This window comes from Bombina bombina, chromosome 6 (assembly GCF_027579735.1).
Source record: "Bombina bombina isolate aBomBom1 chromosome 6, aBomBom1.pri, whole genome shotgun sequence".
Classification (NCBI taxonomy): Eukaryota; Metazoa; Chordata; class Amphibia; order Anura; family Bombinatoridae; genus Bombina; species Bombina bombina.
This window is the reverse complement of record NC_069504.1, coordinates 372,135,499-372,154,702: the sequence shown is the minus strand read 5'-3', so window position 1 is coordinate 372,154,702 and position 19,204 is coordinate 372,135,499. Positions and strand designations below refer to the sequence as shown.

The 19,204-nt window shown below is 42.0% G+C and overlaps 1 protein-coding gene across 1 annotated transcript in view; it reads left to right on the top strand.

Annotated features, from left to right (window-relative positions):
- LOC128662974 (lateral signaling target protein 2 homolog) overlaps window positions 1-19,204 on the top strand; it is a 194,277-nt gene that overhangs the window by 63,447 nt on the left and 111,626 nt on the right. Inside the window, exons 2-8 of the mRNA XM_053717061.1 lie at window positions 3,206-3,346; window positions 4,070-4,207; window positions 4,302-4,504; window positions 5,409-5,498; window positions 5,572-5,661; window positions 11,163-11,264; window positions 11,972-12,412. Of these exons, the coding sequence (XP_053573036.1) occupies window positions 3,206-3,346; window positions 4,070-4,207; window positions 4,302-4,504; window positions 5,409-5,498; window positions 5,572-5,661; window positions 11,163-11,264; window positions 11,972-12,412 (1,205 nt within the window). The remainder of the gene's footprint in view (window positions 1-3,205; window positions 3,347-4,069; window positions 4,208-4,301; window positions 4,505-5,408; window positions 5,499-5,571; window positions 5,662-11,162; window positions 11,265-11,971; window positions 12,413-19,204) is intronic.

The following is a 19,204-nucleotide window of genomic DNA, read 5'->3' as shown; positions in this document are numbered from 1 at the left end:
GACAGGCATTACCAGTTTGTGGCTCTTCCCTTTGGGTTAGCTACAGCTCCAAGAATCTTTACAAAGGTTCTGGGGTCACTTCTGGCGATCCTAAGACCGCGGGGCATAGCAGTAGCCCCTTACTTAGACGACATTCTGATACAGGCGTCACATTTCCAAATTGCCAAGTCTCATACGGACATCGTTCTGGCATTCCTGAGGTCGCATGGGTGGAAGGTGAACGAAGAGAAGAGTTCTCTATCCCCTCTCACAAGAGTTTCCTTTCTGGGAACTCTGATAGATTCTGTAGAAATGAGGATTTACCTGACAAAGGCCAGGTTATCAAAACTTCTAAATTCTTGCCGTGTTCTTTATTCTACTTCTCGCCCTTCGGTGGCTCAGTGTATGGAAGTAATCGGCTTAATGGTAGCGGCAATGGACATAGTTCCGTTTGCCCGCCTACATCTCAGACCGCTGCAACTCTGCATGCTCAGTCAGTGGAATGGGGATTACACAGATTTGTCCCCTCTACTAAATCTGGATCAAGAGACCAGGGATTCTCTTCTCTGGTGGCTTTCTCGGGTCCATCTGTCCAAAGGTATGACCTTTCGCAGGCCAGATTGGACAATAGTAACTACAGATGCCAGCCTTCTGGGCTGGGGGGCAGTCTGGAACTCCCTGAAGGGTCAGGGATCGTGGACTCAGGAGGAGGTTCTCCTCCCGATAAACATTCTGGAACTAAGAGCGATATTCAATGCTCTTCAGGCTTGGCCTCAGCTAGCGACAATGAGGTTCATCAGATTTCAGTCGGACAACATCACGACTGTAGCTTACATCAACCATCAAGGGGGAACAAGGAGTTCCCTAGCGATGTTGGAGGTTTCAAAGATAATTCGTTGGGCAGAGATTCACTCTTGCCACCTATCAGCTATCCATATCCCAGGAGTAGAGAACTGGGAGGCGGATTTTCTAAGTCAACAGACCTTTCATCCGGGGGAGTGGGAGCTCCATCCGGAGGTGTTTGCACAGTTCATTCAACGTTGGGGCAAACCAGAACTGGATCTCATGGCGTCTCGCCAGAACGCCAAGCTTCCTTGTTACGGGTCCAGGTCCAGGGATCCCAAGTTAGTTAGAAACAAGCCTGTGTTTAAACCTGTTGCTCTGCCATGGAGTTTAAATTTAGTTATTAAAGTTTTTCAAGGGGTTCCGTTTGAACCCTTGCATTCCATAGATATCAAGCTTTTATCTTGGAAAGTTCTGTTTTTGGTAGCTATCTCCTCGGCTCGTAGAGTTTCTGAGTTATCTGCCTTGCAGTGTGATTCCCCTTATCTGATCTTCCATGCAGATAAGGTAGTTTTGCGTACCAAACCTGGGTTTCTTCCTAAGGTAGTATCTAATAAGAATATCAATCAGGAGATTGTTGTTCCGTCACTGTGTCCTAATCCTTCTTCAAAGAAGGAACGTCTATTACACAATCTTGACGTGGTTCGTGCTTTAAAGTTTTATTTACAAGCTACTAAAGATTTTCGTCAAACATCTGCATTGTTTGCTGTCTACTCTGGACAGAGGAGAGGCCAAAAGGCTTCGGCAACTTCTCTTTCGTTTTGGCTAAGGAGTATAATACGCTTAGCTTATGAGACTTCTGGCCAGCAGCCTCCTGAAAGGATTACAGCTCATTCTACTAGAGCGGTAGCTTCCACATGGGCTTTTAAGAATGAGGCTACTGTTGAACAGATTTGTAAGGCGGCAACTTGGTCTTCGCTTCATACTTTTTCAAAGTTCTATAAATTTGATACTTTTGCTTCTTCGGAGGCTATTTTTGGGAGAGAGGTTTTGCAGGCAGTGGACCTTCCGTTTAAGTACCTGCCTTGTCCCTCCCTTCATCCGTGTCCTATAGCTTTGGTATTGGTATCCCACAAGTAATGGATGATCCGTGGACTGGATACACCTTACAAGAGAAAACATAATTTATGCTTACCTGATAAATTTATTTCTCTTGTGGTGTATCCAGTCCACGGCCCGCCATGTCATGTTAAGGCAGGTATATTTTATTTTTAAACTTCAGTCACCACTGCACCCTATGGTTTCCCCTTTCTCTTGCTTGTATTCGGTCGAATGACTGGAGGTGGCAGGGCGAGGAGGAGCTATATAGACAGCTCTGCTGTGGGTGGTCCTCTTGCAGCTTCCTGTTGGGAAGGAGAATATCCCACAAGAAATGGATGATCTGTGGACTGGATACACCACAAGAGAAATACATTTATCAGGTAAGCATAAATTATGTTTTTTTAATCCCTAGTGAGAATATTATTTTAATTCCCAGTATGTAACCAATATCACTTAGTGATTACATTATTTAATGTTATACAAAAGTATTTCAATATTTTGGATATTCTATGAGTCTTTGATTATTCTATTTATCTGTACATTTTTTTATAAAATATATGTATATTATGTTTTTATCCACTAGAGGGCTAATGTTAAGATTGTAGGTCATTGTATATGACCACTAGGTGGTAGTATATTCTGCATTTACCTGAGATTCTTTTGACACAGGTGTGTTAATTGTGATTGAGGGGAGGGATTTAAGGTTTATAAGGTGCAATTCTAGTATGTGATGTATACAACATGATTAAGGGATAACACCCGAAACGTTGTTCTTTGTTTGGAGTAGATGTAAATAAATATACATCTTTTTTTACTCTGGAGTGCTGCCATCAGCCTCTTTTTTTTCTACATTTTAACATACACGGGTTCAACAACTTCTCACTCCGCTACAACTCTTGTCGGGTAAAACATCCCACATAAATAAGTATGGTATGTCCTAAACTTCTGCCTGGGTCTCCTGACCTTAAAGGGACTCAAGTCATAAATAAAATTGCATGCTCTACCCGAGTCATGATAGTTTTAACAACTTTCCAATTTACTTCCACTAGCAAAATGTGCACAGTCTTTATATTTATACTTTTTGAGTCACCAGCTCCTAGTGAGCATGTGCTAGAATTCACAGAATATACGTATAAGCATTTGTGATTGGCTCTGGATGTCACATGCTACAGAAGGATTGGAAATAGACATAACATAAAATGTATGAGATTTGCTTTTTAAGGTTTATTTGTGTTTAAAAAAAACAACAAAAAAACCCCTTCCTATTAATGATATTAATATTAATATTACTTGTAAATCGTGTATGCAGCAGCATTTTTTATATTATTATTTGTTTCCACAGAAATCTGACCCCCGTCTACTTGCAAAATTCTTTTACATAGATGAGGAGGTGACTAGTATTGTACATGAGTTGCAGTGCATGGACCTACGGAAGGATCCCCAGAATTATCTGATCTTACTCACTCAGTTACACACCACCCAGGTGATGCTACACATCACGTAGATGTAAATTCTGGTTATGATAAATAAGAATAATCAAAATGACTGAATCTTTTCAGATAACCTTAAATAGTGTGCATTGGCTGCTTCTAAATTGTACCCATGTCACTTCTTTTAACTTTTACTTCAGTTCTAGTAGGTTTCTCTTTGGTTTTCTTTGTTGAAATCTAAACCTGGGTAGGCTCAAACTGTTTTCTAAGATGTTGAAGGCCACCTCTTATATCAGTGCATTTTGATAGTTTCAGTTAGTCAGTGCTAGTGCATGTGTGCAATATAGATCAACATTATTCTCAGTCCCGTGGAGTTATTTTTGAGCGAGCACTGGCTAAAATGCAAGTCTGACAAAAGAAATGCGATAAGGGGGCAATATGTCTACAGAGGCTTAGAGACAAGGTAATCACAAAGGTAAAACGTGTATTTATATAACTCTGTTGGTTATGCAAAACTGGGGAATGGATAAAAAGGGATAATCTATCCTATTTTTTTTTAAACAATAAACATTTTTAAGTAGACTGTCCCTTTTAAGAGTTCTACTTTATAAAACTCAACTGACACCACTAAAAAAAATTTAAAAAAAAATTGAGAAAGTTTCACTTGACTGTCTGGGACAAGTTTCAAGAATTCTTCCCTATCAATACATTTTTAGTTTGTGGACTAAAACATTGCCACCACATGCCTTTCATATAATACATTTTTGTCTTGGCAGGAACGGTTGCTTGCTCTGCTTGAGAAGATTTTAGAGCAATGTGTACACAAACAAAGGAGGTGCAGAGATTACCAGCTTAAATTTCCGGATGATATTGTAAATGGGAATATGACCAGTCATCTACTTTTTGCAGCAGAGGTACAGCTGACATTTGGAATAAACAGTTAACATACTGTATTTATTATGTATGTACTTGTTTATTTATAATAAAAACTTTTATATTCTTCTCTAGCTTATGGTAGGCGGCACATATATTGAAGTAGAGGAAGCAGACGGTGTGATTCTTCGTCCTTTGGCACAAGAGCTTCTACGCAGTCTGGAAAACGTGCGCCATGTGTTACGAGAACAGAGCCTCGAGGATCCTGGGATATACCCAGATCATGTTCACCAAGCATTGTTACACTACGATAACCTCTGTGCAGAATTTGAGTTGAGGTGTGTGCTGGATGACTTTTAGAAGTATACTTGGCAATTGTGTCTTTATCAGTGTGCACTTAGATCCTTCTTTGTTTACATAGTATTTAAGTGGATGAAGTAATGTAGAGGTATTTCTATATGCAGCAGATTTCTGTTTGCGTCTAAATTCCAAACAAGAAACAGAATAATATCTATATGTGTGTAGGTCGATGTTGAATAACAGCTTGGGGGGAAAAAAAGTGTCCTTTTAAAAGGACAAGGACAAAGTTAATGTTGATAAAAACATATTGTATACAATGTTTTGAAATTGAAAACTGTCATTTTGTTAGCACTATTTTCAAGATTTTGCAAATGAATAGTTCAGGGATACTACATGAAAAAATATGTAACTCAAGAGCGCTAAACTGCACAATTTCATATCACCACAATGAAAAGTACACTCCTTGGATGCAGTTGCAGCCTAATTCAGTCTCTCCAAAACGTTAAAGGGACACAAACATCAAAATTAAACTTTTTATAATAATTTTTTAGAGCATGCAGTTTTAAGAGAGACTTCCATTATCAAATAGTGCACATTATTTTCATACTTACCGATTGGGGGCACAATCGGTTTTAGATAGAGCTCTACCTGAATCTTATTGCAACCTTAATCTGCATGAAAAGCCTGGTGTGACTGGTCTCCTTTGAATCAGTCATTTAGGAATAGATGTAAATGAGCTTGTGCTGTGATCAAAGTAATCACTGTGTAGTATATTGCAGGATCAAAACTAATTTCACTATACCTGGGTATTTTGGAGGAACATCACAATTTTCAGTGATATTTCATAGCAAAAGCAAGAAATGTATATTGAATTGTTTCATTTTCATTAATAAAACATTGCATGATAATTCAATTTTGAGTTTATTTACTTTCATCTGACAGGTACACGTCTTTGGTGGTCACTGTGAAGACACCTGAGGAGATCTATGAGCAACAGGAAGTTGTAGTCCTCTTCTGTGAGACTGTATCTAGGTGAGTTCCTAGAGAACATCAACGCTTGTTCTTTAACTGCCTTCAACTGACATATTTATACTCTTTACAACAGAGCAATGAAGCTAGGATACCTGAATCAGGAAATGATTGATAACTGTGAACCACAGCTCATGATTTCTATCCCACGGCTGGCTATCATCAGGTGACTAAATGGAAACATTTGTGGGTACTGTTGAGGAACATCAATATGACATGCATAGTCTGCATCATAAACCATAATGGTGCCAGTACCTTACCACAGTTTTGTAAATGAACAGAAGTGTGACAACAAATATACTTTAAAATCCCAATGGATAAGGGAAGGTTATGAAAATGGTTTATATTATCAATTGTGAAATTCTGTGTCAAGCTATCAAATATGGTCACAATCTACAAATAACTAGAACATGAAATTGATTAATCATTAAGAAATGTACCTGAACATTTTGTTATTAAAGGATAATTTCCCCTCAGATGAGGCAATTCATAAGTGACTGAATGTTAGTTGTATGCCTGGTAATAAAAAGTATAAGTCAAGATACAGACCATTCAACCTGGTTGTTAAAGGGACAGTATACTATAAAATTGTTTTTCCCTTAATGTGTTTCCAAGTACTTTTTTTACCAGCTTGCAGACTATAAAATGTATGAGATTTGCTTTTTAAGGCTTATTTGTGTATATGAATTAGCTGATTTTGTGTTTTGAAGCCACAACCTAATAAAATGGGTTGAGCTTGTAGGTATAATCAGATCTCATTAATTTATCACATTGTGTACATATACCTGCTTCTTTATCTTATATCTGTCCATAAACCAATCACCAATACTTGGAGATAACAATGGAAAATGAACATTGTATTACCTTATCTCTTCTTAAAACCACTGGGAGTGTAATTCTACTGGCTGTGTTAACACAGCTTGGCCTTGAGGCCAAACACTTTCAGGATGGGTGGGGATACCACAGGCTAAATAAACTATTTCAAATGCCAATATAAGGGTAATGGAAGTGCTTGTAAACAATTTTAATACAATCCAGCAGGTAAAGTGGATCCTTAGGAACAAATTAAAGTAAGGAAAATGTTTGAGTAAACTGTCCCTTTAAGTCAACATTTGCATCTGACTTTAACAGTATAAATTAGTTATTCAACAAAAATATCTAAATTGCTATTCAAATTCTAGACTTGTCAAATCCAGGTGACTTTTAAAGCTAGTATTGATGGTTGCATACATTGAACCCTGCTGACTTGCTACATTTATGACTTAAAAACCTAATTTTAAACAACTTTCCAATTTACTTCTATTGTTTAATTTGTTTTGTTCCCTTGGTATCTTTTGTTGAAAATCATAGCTAAGTAGACTCAGGATCAGGAATATACTACTGGGAGCTAATTGCTGATTGGTGGCTGCACATATATGCCTCTTGTCACTTGCTCACTCTGTTTAATAAATTGAAAAGTTGTTTAAAAAGTGTATTCTCTATCTGAATCATGATAAAAAAAATGTTGGGTTTCATGTCTTTTGAACATAAACACTAATTATACATGCACTGCAAGATTCTTTGTGAGTCTTGCTTTTATACTATTAAACTATATATATATATAATATATATATATATATATATATATATACCTACACTAGTACTAAAGGCCGTTCACACGTCCATTTTCTGCAGTACAGCGGTCCCACCCCTTGCTCTCTCTCCCCCTCTCTTTTGTGCTCTCTCCCCCTCTCTTTTGTGCTCTCTCCCCCTCTCTTCTGTGCTCTCTCTCCCTCTCTTCTGTGCTCTCTCCCCCTCTCTTTTGCGCTCTCTCCCCCTCTCTTTTGCGCTCTCTCCCCCTCTCTTTTGCGCTCTCTCCCCCTCTCTTTTGCGCGCTCTCCCCCTCTCTTTTGCGCTCTCCTCCTCTCTTTTGCGCTCTCCTCCACTCTTTTGCGCTCTCTCTCACTCCACCTCTCTTTTGCGCTCTCTCTCACTCCACCTCTCTTTTGCTCTCTCACTCCACCTCTCTTTTGCTCTCTCGCTCCACCTCTCTTTTGCTCTCTCGCTCCACCTCTCTTTTGCTCTCTCGCTCCACCTCTCTTTTGCTCTCTCGCTCCACCTCTCTTTTGCTCTCTCGCTCCACCTCTCTTTTGCTCTCTCGCTCCACCTCTCTTTTGCTCTCTCGCTCCACCTCTCTTTTGCTCTCTCGCTCCACCTCTCTTTTGCTCTCTCGCTCCACCTCTTTTGCTCTCCACCTCTCTTTTGCTCTCCCGCTCCACCTCTCTTTTGCTCTCTCTCTTTCTCCCCCCTCTTTTGCTCTTTCTCCCCCCTCTTTTGCTCTTTCTCCCCCCTCTTTTGCTCTCTCGCCCCCCTCTCTTTTGCTCTCTCGCCCCCCTCTCTTTTGCTCTCTCGCCCCCCTCTCTTTTGCTCTCCCGCTCCACCTCTCTTTTGCTCTCTCTCTCTCCCCCTCTTTTGCTCTTTCTCCCCTCTCTTTTGCTCTCTCGCTCCCCCCTCTCTTTTGCTCGCTCTCTCCCCCTCTCTTTTGCGCGTTCTCCCCCTCTCTTTTGCGCGTTCTCCCCCTCTCTTTTGCGCGTTCTCCCCCTCTATTTTGCCCTCTCTCCCCCTCTATTTTGCCCTCTCTCCCCCTCTATTTTGCCCTCTCTCCCCCTCTATTTTGCCCTCTCTCCCCCTCTCATTTGCCCTCTCTCCCCCTCTCATTTGCCCTCTCTCCCCCTCTCATTTGCCCTCTCTCCCCCTCTCATTTGCCCTCTCTCCCCCTCTCATTTGCCCTCTCTCCCCTCTCTTTTGCCCTCTCTCCCCCTCTCTTTTGCCCTCTCTCCCCCTCTCTTTTGCCCTCTCTCCCCCTCGCCCTCTCCCCCCCCCCTCTTTTGCGCTCTCTCCCCCTCTCTTTTGCGCTCTCTCCCCCTCTCTTTTGCGCTCTCTCCCCCTCTCTTTTGCGCGTTCTCCCCCTCTCTTTTGCGCGTTCTCCCCCTCTCTTTTGCGCGTTCTCCCCCTCTATTTTGCCCTCTCTCCCCCTCTATTTTGCCCTCTCTCCCCCTCTCTTTTGCCCTCTCTCCCCCTCTCTTTTGCCCTCTCTCCCCCTCTCTTTTGCCCTCTCTCCCCCTCTCTTTTGCCCTCTCTCCCCCTCTCTTTTGCCCTCTCTCCCCCTCTCTTTTGCCCTCTCTCCCCCTCTCTTTTGCCCTCTCTCCCCCTCTCTTTTGCCCTCTCTCCCCCCTTTCTTTTGCCCCCTCGCCCTCTCTCCCCCCCTCTTTTGCGCTCTCTCCCCCTCTCTTTTGCTCTGTCTCTCTTTCCCCCTCTCTTTTGCTCTGTCTCTCTTTCCCCCCTCTCTTTTGCTCTGTCTCTCTTTCCCCCCTCTCTTTTGCTCTGTCTCTCTTTCCCCCTCTCTTTTGCTCTGTCTCTCTTTCCCCCCACTCTTTTGCTCTGTCTCTTCCCCCCCCACTCTTTCTCTCCCCCCTCTTTTGCTCTCTCGCTCCCCCCTCTTTTGCTCTCTCGCTCCCCCCTCTTTTGCGCTCTCTCCCCCTCCTCTTTTACGCTCTCTCCCCCTCCTCTTTTGCGCTCTCTCCCCCTCCTCTTTTGCGCTCTCTCCCCCTCTCTTTTGCGCTCTCCCCCTCTCTTTTGTGCTCTCTTTTGCGCTCTCTCCCCCTCCTCTTTTGCGCTCTCTCCCCCTCCTCTTTTGCGCTCTCTCCCCCTCCTCTTTTGCGCTCTCTCCCCCTCTCTTTTGCGCTCTCTCCCCCTCCTCTTTTGCGCTCTCTCCCCCTCCTCTTTTAAGCTCTCTCCCCCTCCTCTTTTGCGCTCTCTCCCCCTCCTCTTTTGCGCTCTCTCCCCCTCCTCTTTTGCGCTCTCTCCCCCTCCTCTTTTGCGCTCTCTCCCCCTCCTCTTTTGCTCTCTCGCTCCCCCCTCTTTTGCTCTCTCGCTCCCCCCTCTTTTGCTCTCTCGCTCCCCCCTCTTTTGCTCTCTCGCTCCCCCCTCTTTTGCGCTCTCTCCCCCTCCTCTTTTACGCTCTCTCCCCCTCCTCTTTTGCGCTCTCTCCCCCTCCTCTTTTACGCTCTCTCCCCCTCCTCTTTTGCGCTCTCTCCCCCTCCTCTTTTGCGCTCTCTCCCCCTCTCTTTTTCGCTCTCCCCCTCTCTTTTGTGCTCTCTTTTGCGCTCTCTCCCCCTCCTCTTTTGCGCTCTCTCCCCCTCCTCTTTTGCGCTCTCTCCCCCTCCTCTTTTGCGCTCTCTCCCCCTCTCTTTTGCGCTCTCTCCCCCTCCTCTTTTACGCTCTCTCCCCCTCCTCTTTTGCGCTCTCTCCCCCTCCTCTTTTGCGCTCTCTCCCCCTCCTCTTTTGCGCTCTCTCCCCCTCCTCTTTTGCGCTCTCTCCCCCTCCTCTTTTGCGCTCTCTCCCCCTCCTCTTTTGCGCTCTCTCCCCCTCCTCTTTTGCGCTCTCTCCCCCTCCTCTTTTGCGCTCTCTCCCCCTCCTCTTTTGCGCTCTCTCCCCCTCCTCTTTTGCGCTCTCTCCCCCTCCTCTTTTGCGCTCTCTCCCCCTCCTCTTTTGCGCTCTCTCCCCCTCTCTTTTGTGCTCTCTTTTGCGCTCTCTCCCCCTCTTTTTTGCGCTCTCTCCCCCTCTTTTTTGCGCTCTCTCCCCCTCTTTTTTGCGCTCTCTCTTTCCCCCCTCTCTTTTGCTCTGTCTCTCTTTCCCCCCACTCTTTTGCTCTGTCTCTCTCTCATTTTTTTTTGCTCTCTCTCTCTCCATCCCTCTCTATTGCTCTCTCTCCCCCCTCTCTTCTGCACTTTCCCCTCTCTTTTTGTCTCTCCCCCTCTCTTTTTGTCTCTCCCCCTCTCTTTCTATTTCTCTCCCCTCTCTCTCGCGCCGACCACGTCCCCGACCATGCCCACGCTCTAGCCCGGCCATGCCCACTTTCACCGCAAACAGCACAGCATGTCAGGTAAGACCAGGTGCGTTTGTCCTCATGCTGTCTCTACTGCGCATGACAGCTTCGGACAAGCACACTTGGCCTTTTATATTATAGGATACATATATACATATCGCTCTCTCTCTCTCTCTCTCTCTCTTTCTATTTTTCTCTCTTTTTCTCTCTCTTTCTCTCGTTCTCTTTTTCTCTCGTTCTCTCTCGTTCTCTCTCTCTCTCTCGTTCTCTTTCGTTCTCTCTCTCTCTTTTTCTCTCTCTTCTCTTCCTCTTTTTCTCTTCTCTTCTCTCTCTTCTCTTCTCTCTCTCTCTCTCTCCTACAATTTAGATTATATATATATATATATATATATATATGTATCTCATCTAAACTGTAGACGATAAATATATATATATATATAAATCACACGCACATATATATGCATACACAGTGTGTGTGTGTGTGTGTGTGTGTGTATATATATATATATATATATATGTGTATATATATATATATATATATATATATATATATATATATATATAATCTTTTTTTTTATTTTTTTATTAGACACACCAACCCACTACATATGACACACACACACTGTACATGTTGTTCTGTTTTATTTATTTATATATATATATATACACACCTCATATAATGACACTCACATAAGTGCTTTGGTTTGGAAAAGTGGCTTTGAGAGTAGTATTTGGAGTGGTTTGCTATATGTTAGGCTTTTGGTCTCCTGTAACTCATTTGTCTTTTTTCTCTCTTATAGTGGGTTGCTGATTTATCCTGATGGTCCACTGAGCCTGCAGAAAAGCCCAGGAGAAATGTGTGAACTGTTTAGTCCATTTTATGGATTACTTAAGAAAATCAGGTAATGTGAACGTAATACGTTGTAGAAAAAGATAACTATAACGGGACTGAAAGTCCTTTACATACTGCCATATCGCAATATGTTCACACTCCTGAGAAGGTTACTTGGTAAGGATATCAAGAGATCAAATAAAATGTGAAACCTAAACCTGGAGAGGATGAAGTGCTTTCAGCAGAATTTAGAAACTTACACACAGTAATTGCTTGATATACGTGGGAACTCATTTATATCTGTTACTGGTCACAGCAAAGAAGATTAGATTTACAATACTCAAAATGTCTTAAAGGGGTGGGCCCCATTACTACAAAAAGACGCACATTTTGCTAACAAAATTAGTTTTTAAATGTGTTTTTTTGTTTGCAGAACTTTTTCATGATTTGTGCAATACATTGATTAATGTATAATGCATAAAAAAAAAACAAAAAAAAAAAACTTTAAAGTCCCTTTAATGCCTTCCCTCTGCTGGACCCTGCGCACAGACTTAAACAGCCTGCAGAAATCTGAGGTTGATATATATAAAGCATTGAATATTGTAGTGTATACTGCCCACAATTCAAAGCATTGTTGTAGGGAAAATGATTACATATTAATACAGCTCCCCTAACTGATTATGTTCCATCTTTAGTGAAAAACATTGCAGAATTTATTGATCACCACAGAAATAATATAGCACCTAGAAATAACTTTCTGTTTGCCATCTCTTGCAGGGAGCTCCTATGTATACTCACTGAAGATGAATTATTCTCCCTTGAAAGAGCACTGTGCTCCCACTCATCTGAAGACCCCACTTTACATCTCCCCTATTTATCTGAATCTCCTGATTCTGGGAACCAATCAAACAGCAGGCGGCACCCAAACCATGAACCTTCAACTGTGGAGATATCAGAAAACTCTTCATCCAGAATTCAACGTTTCTCTGAATATACTGATTCAAACCTATCACTGAAGAACACCGCAAAATGCTACTGTGCTGCAGATGGTCACAGCACGTCCTCAACTACATTAGAGATCAACCTGAACTCAAATCCGTGCAGTAGTTCAACAAATAAACAAGTGGATAGTATGTCTGATGTCCCCAAAAATGGTGAAACTCTGGAAATGAAATCCCAATATGTTCAGACTAAGTGTAATGTGAAATGCAGAAACAGGTACACTAAAAGATATACCATTTGTAGTATTGTTTATTATGTAGACTGTATTTGATTTTTTTTTTATTTAAATAGATGAATTAACTGAGAAATGAAATTCTATATAAAAAAACATCATCATACAAATGTTCAATATAAGCAGATCTCTAGCCCTTGTAGCTGCAATGGTGTATTGATATTTACATGACAGGAGCTGTTTCATTACTCACAAAATCAAAACAAACACTAAGGAGAGCCCTATAAGCGAAGGCTAATTATTTTATTAAGAAGTTCCAATCACTAATATCGCTTACTTTAAAAAGGTTATACTTGTACACTTAGGTACATCTCCCTCACAATCACCTCGTCACACAGATAACAGAATAAAAATCCTATCAAAAATATACTTAAAAAGGCACTTATAAATATATATAAAATATTTGTACAGTTCTTGTTGCCCCCAAAGATAAAGTCTATAAGAATGCTTATAAGCCAGAGGGGTGATTTCACACTTTACAGTTTAGCAAACTTCTGAAGTTATATCTGGAATAAAAAAGTACATTTAAAGGGACATTAAACACTTTGAGATGGTAATATATAAATTGTATATATTAAAAAAAACAACTGCAATATATATATATATATATATATATATATATATATATATATATATATATATATATATATATATATATATATATATATATATATATATATAATATACTTTCATTTTATTTTGTCCCCTTTTTCCTGTAATTCCATTCTGAAATTGTGAGCTTTCGGTTCCAGTTAGAAATGGAAGTCCAGAACACTATTATATTCAACACCGCCATTCGCTGCAAACTCTAGTCACCTATTTATAACTGTCTCTAACTGGCCACAACAGAAAAGGTAACCTAACTTACAACATGGCAGCTCCCATTGTTTTATAGACACTAAAACTTTACACTTATTTTGTCAATATTTAAACAGCTTTATTTATTCAGAGACTAATCTTTTCTTTGAATGCATCATTCTATCTAGCATTTATTTAGTGTTTAATGTCCCTTTTAAGGATTAAAACAGTTCAGCGACTTTGAGTCTTGCAAAACACATAAACGGTACCTCCATTTAGCTTTGCATGTTAGGATCCAATGTCTCTGTTCCAGAGTGTCCATTGAGACAAGCCTCTGGTGCACACCATTTGGCGTTCTCACTCTGTAGGCTCTTCCAAATTACGTGAATTGGTTTACGTCCGCCCACAGTCGAGGTCACATAACTGGTTTAGGGAATCCCTTGATCCTTATTCATGTATATTTATAACAAAGGTTTTTTTGCACTAATCCTGCACTTGATGTGCCACAGCACGCAGGTTCCAATGAAGGATACTTGTATCCGGAAAAAAGCTCCACAATTCACAGAAACTCACACCTCTCCAAAAGGTGCAGTGGGGACTTTGTCATGTGGGAGGCTGGCGGTTTAGGGGTTAATAGTGTAGAAGCTTACTTTGCGGTGTTGGTGTGGCGGTTTAGGGGTTAATAGCGTAAAGACGTAGTTTGCAATGTGGGGGTGGCGGTTTAGTGGTTCATAGTGTAGTTTAGTGCAACTGTTTTCTCCAGACAAACTCTTTATACGTTCTGAAATTGCTTTTTTTTAAGTAAATCTTTGATCAGAAAGATTTCTATTGTGTTATCTATGATTGATTGAAGAGGTGATTGTGAGGGAGACGTCCCTAAGGGCTTGATTTATCAAGCTACGGCGGACAGGGGCGTACATATGCGCCCCTGTCTGTTGCAGATTTCCTCTGGCGGACAGAACTCTGCGGGCGGAATTTAACATTGCAATGCCGACCACGCACAGCCAATCACACACGGGCAGGTGTTGTCAATCTCCCCGGTCGGATTAGATCAGGTGGAGAAGAGTGAAGGAAGCAATAATAGTGATTGGAACTTCTAAATAAAATAATTGGCCTTGGCTTATAGCACCCTCTTCTGTCTTTGTTTTGATTTTGCAATCTTATGGCTCTCTGTGAGGGAGATAGACAAAATTGGAGTGGCCGGCCAGTAATAGTCTATGCGCTGTTATTACTTTCCATTACTCACAAAGACAAATTGCATATATAGCTGTCCTTATTTCTCTGGCCTTTGGTTCTTTAGCCTTGCAGACTGCAGGATAAAAGAGATGTTCATCTCTTCATTAATCTCTTTGCAGCCTCAGCCATTCTCTTTTTACAACTGCTCAAGTGTAACTTCCTTAGCTGCTACCTAAGTCCCACAATGCTACTCTTGTGCCTTACATTTAGCTATATGTATATTTTATGTGTTAAAGAGACATCAAGCTGCTGGGTTACTGCTCACCGTGATATTGTTTTCCTACTGTGCCTGCAGCTCTCTTCAAAAACGTTTTCTCCTTTTAACCCATTACAGGTTGGTGAATCTCCATAAATTATTTCACCCTGTGACAGAAGTGGTGCACATTTGCAGAGCAGTGACTTTTTGACAGCTGTACTGTCCACTTAGGTTTAGCTTGCACATTAAAGAACAGAAGCTTAACATTTTTGCATTACACAGTTGTAAAAGTTACATGACAAATACACGATAAAATAGAGCAAATCAGCCCCTGTAGAAATGTACAGCTCATGCTCTGTATTTTGCAGTCTAAACTTAACCCAATACATCCTGTTAAGGATGTGGGGATCCTCTTAAAATAAAAGAATGGCTTTAAAGGGACAGTCTACCATAGAATGGTTATTGTTTTAAAAGATAGATAATCCCTTTATTACCCATTCCCCAGTTTTGCATAACCAACACAGTTATATTAATATACTTTCTTCTATAACGGTAAGACGAGTCCACAGATTCATCATTTACTTGTGGGATATTATCCTCCTGCTAACAGGAAGTGGCAAAGAGCACCACAGCATAGCTCCTCCCTTAGCTCCACCCCCCAGTCATTCTTTTTGCCTACTCGAAGTACTAGGAAGGGTAAAGTGAAAGAGGTGATAAAATGTTAGTTTTTATTTTCTTCAAGCAAGAGTTTTTTATTTTAAATGGTACCGGTGTGTACTCTTTTCTCTCAGGCAGCAGATGGAAGAAGACTTCTGCCTGGAGGCTGATGATCTTAGCATTTGTCACTAAGATCCAGAGCAGTTCCCACAGAATGGCTGAGGAGTACTTAAGAAACTTCAGTGTGAGGAACGTTTTTCATGCTATAAGCAGTGAGGTATGTTCAGTCATTTTTTTCTGGAGAGACTGTGGTATTTCAGAATTGGCTGACAGTTTTCCCATGGGGGTAAGGGTAAGCAGTAATCCTAAGAGAAGAGGGGTATTACTAAGCTTGCATATAGGGGCTAAGAAAAAATGGTTGACACTGAGTTTGAATGTTTGTGGGCAAACGTTTATTTAACTGGGAGTGCTGATAACGTTTTTGGCAAGAAAATATTTATTCATCAGGAACGTTTTTGATGCTTTAATGAGAGGGTAAACTTGGCTTCTTTTTGGGTTTAAGAACCCACATGGCTAGTTTGAGACCGCTCTGGTGCGGTTCATTTGGGCTGAGAGACATCGAGTGAGATTGGCGGGGCCTATTTTCGCGCCTCAGTTGCACAGTTGTATTTGACAGGCAAGCTCCAACTCCGGTGGGCCCTTGTGAGAGTATTGGGCCAAATTGAAGCTTTAACCCTGTTTTCAAGATCCCTGAGGGCAGGTAGGCGCCACAGCAGGGCTGTGGCGAGGTGCAGGGGGTGTTTTTTCCGGATTTAAAAGTTTTTATTAATTATCCGGTTTTTACAGTAAGGGTTAAGTGTTCCTTTCCTTGTGGGGCAAACTTAGCTGCATAATTTGAATACTTATATCAAAACATTTAAACGATTTGATTATTTTACAGCAGTTTTGCAAAACTTGTATGCTTTTTTTCTCTTAAAGGTGCAGTACCGTTTTTTAAGATTGTTATTTTTTCACTAAATAAAGTGTTTTCAAGCCTGTTTGTGGTCATTACTAGCCTGTTTAACATGTCTGACATTGAGGAAAGCCAATGTTCAATGTGTTTGGAAGCCATTGTGGAACCCCCACTTAAAATGTGTCCCTCATGCACTGAAAGGGCAATAAATTGCAAAGAACATATCTTAGCTGATAAAACTATGTCACAGGATGATTCTCAGTCAGAAGAGAATCAGGTTATGCCATCTAATTCTCCCCAAGTGTCACAACCATTAACGCCCGCACAAGCGATGCCAAGTACTTCTAGTGCGTCTAATTCTTTCACCCTGCAAGATATGGCCGCAGTTATGAATACTACCCTCACAGAGGTTTTATCTTAGCTGCCTGGGTTGCAGGGGAATCGCAGTAGGTCCGGTGTGAGAGTAAATGCTGAGCCCTCTGACGCTTTATTAGCCATCTCCGATGTACCCTCACAATGTTCTGAGTTGGGGGTGAGGGAATTGCTGTCTGAGGGAGAGCTTTCTGATTCAGGAAAGATGTTCCCTCAGACAGACTCCGATATGACGGCTTTTAAATTTAAACTAGAACACCTCCGCTTGTTGCTCAGGGAGGTTTTAGCGACTCTGGATGATTGTGACCCTATTGTAATTCCACCAGAGACAATTGTGTAACATGGATAGATATCTAGAGGTTCCTGCTTACACTAATGTTTTTCCGGTCCCTAAAAGGATTTCGGATATTGTTACTAAGGAGTGGGATAGACCAGGTATTCCGTTTTCTCCCCCTCCTACTTTTAAGAAAATGTTTCCCATATCAGACACCATTCGGGATTCGTGGCAGACGGTCCCTAAGGTGGAGGGAGCTATTTCTACCCTGGCTAAGCGTACAGCTATACCTATTGAGGACAGTTGTGCTTTCAACGATCCTATGGATAAAAAATTAGAGGGTCTTCTAAAGAAAATATTTATTCATCAGAGTTTTCTTCTGCAACCTATAGCGTGCATTGTTCCTGTAACTACTGCAGCTGCATTTTGGTTCGAGGCTCTAGGGGAGGCTCTTAAGGTTGAGACCCCATTAGATGATATTCTGGATAGAATTAGGGCTCTCAAGCTAGCTAATTCTTTCATTATAGATGCCGCTTTTCAACTAAATTAGCAGCAAAGAATTCAGGTTTTGCCATTTTAGCGCGTAGAGCGTTATGGCTTAAGTCCTGGTCTGCTGACGTGTCATCAAAATCTAAGCTTTTAGCCATCCCTTTCAAGGGTAAGACCCTATTCGGGCCTGAACTGAAAGAGGTCATTTCAGACATCACTGGAGGAAAAGGCCATGCCCTTCCTCAGGAATTTTACCAATGATCCAGGAGGGTCAATATATGACCACCGTGGATTTAAAGGATGCGTATCTTCACATCCCTATCCACAAAGATTATCACCAGTTCCTCAGGTTCGCCTTTCTGGACAAGCATTACCAGTTTGTGGCTCTTCCCTTCGGGTTGGCCACAGCTCCCAGAATTTTCACAAAAGTGCTAGGGTCCCTTCTGGCGGTTCTAAGGCCGTGGGGCATAGCAGTGGCGCCTTATCTGGACGATATCTTAATTCAGGCGTCAACTTACCAACTAGCCAAATCTCATACGGACATCATGTTGGCATTTTCTAAGATCTCACGGGTGGAAGGTGAACGTACAAAAGAGTTCACTTATCCCCCTCACAAGAGTTCCATTCCTGGGAACTCTGATAGATTCGGTAGACATGAAACTTTTTCTGACGGAGGTCAGGAAATCAAAGATTTTAAACACCTGCTGAGCTCTTCATTCCATTCTTGCAACAATGTATCATGAACCACAGCACTCACTGCACAGCCAGGAACAGGTTTACCAAACCCAGTATTGATACATAGAAACAAAGATCGTTCCAGCTGGTGCAACAAAAGACTTTTATTATGCAAACAGGGATAAAGAATCGACGTTTCAGGCCCACACTTGGCCTTTTCTCGAAGGCCAAAAAAGGCCAAGTGTGGGCCTGAAACGTCGCTTCTTTATCCCTGTTTGCATAATAAAAGTCTTTTGTTGCGAGGGGACTTCCGGGCGGCGGCCATCTTTGGACGCAAAACTGTAGGCTGCTCACACCTTCCTGCTGTAATAACTAAATATTGCCAGAAAAAATCATCTTTGGGGCTTCAAACTGCTGGATTCAGGATTAACACTGGTTCAGCTCTCATTTGATACCCCCACCTCTGGGATTGTGTGGTGCTTAAGGTTACCGGAGCTTTTCAAAGGCTGAGGCCTTCTCAAAAAACCCCCAGTGACTTTCCTAAGGGCAATCACTGTCGCGCAGCCCACATTGTCGGCTGCTCAATCAACAAAAATGGAGACACAACTCCTTCAAGAGTTAGAGAAGCTACTACAATATCACCTTCTGCAACTGGAAGAAAACTTCTCTCAATCCGTGCAAACGGTCACCCATAAGGTTCTACATGCCTTTCCCATTGCCGCGACACAGACAAGCGGCTCTGAGGGGGAATCAGCTTGTTTACCTTTGGATCTTCTGCCGCAAAAATCCTTACTAAAAGATGAATCTGTATACCCCACTAAGGTAGAGGAGGAAATAACGCACCTGCTACAGCCTTCTGGAGTGGAGCACCTCGACATGGCAAACGGCGTTGAGGGACTAGGCACCATAGCTGTGGCGAAAGCACGCTTAAGTCTTTCAGATCAAGTCGAAGCCATACACCCAGTGCATGATCAATATACAGAGGACATCTCTACAGAGGGTGAGAATACTGTACCTGAGCCAAATATAGAGTGCACAGTGGCGGAAATCACAGGTCCTATAAAACCCAGAGCCCCCGGGACTATTATCCCCGCATCATTTACAAAAGGGACACGCTCAGCCTACTT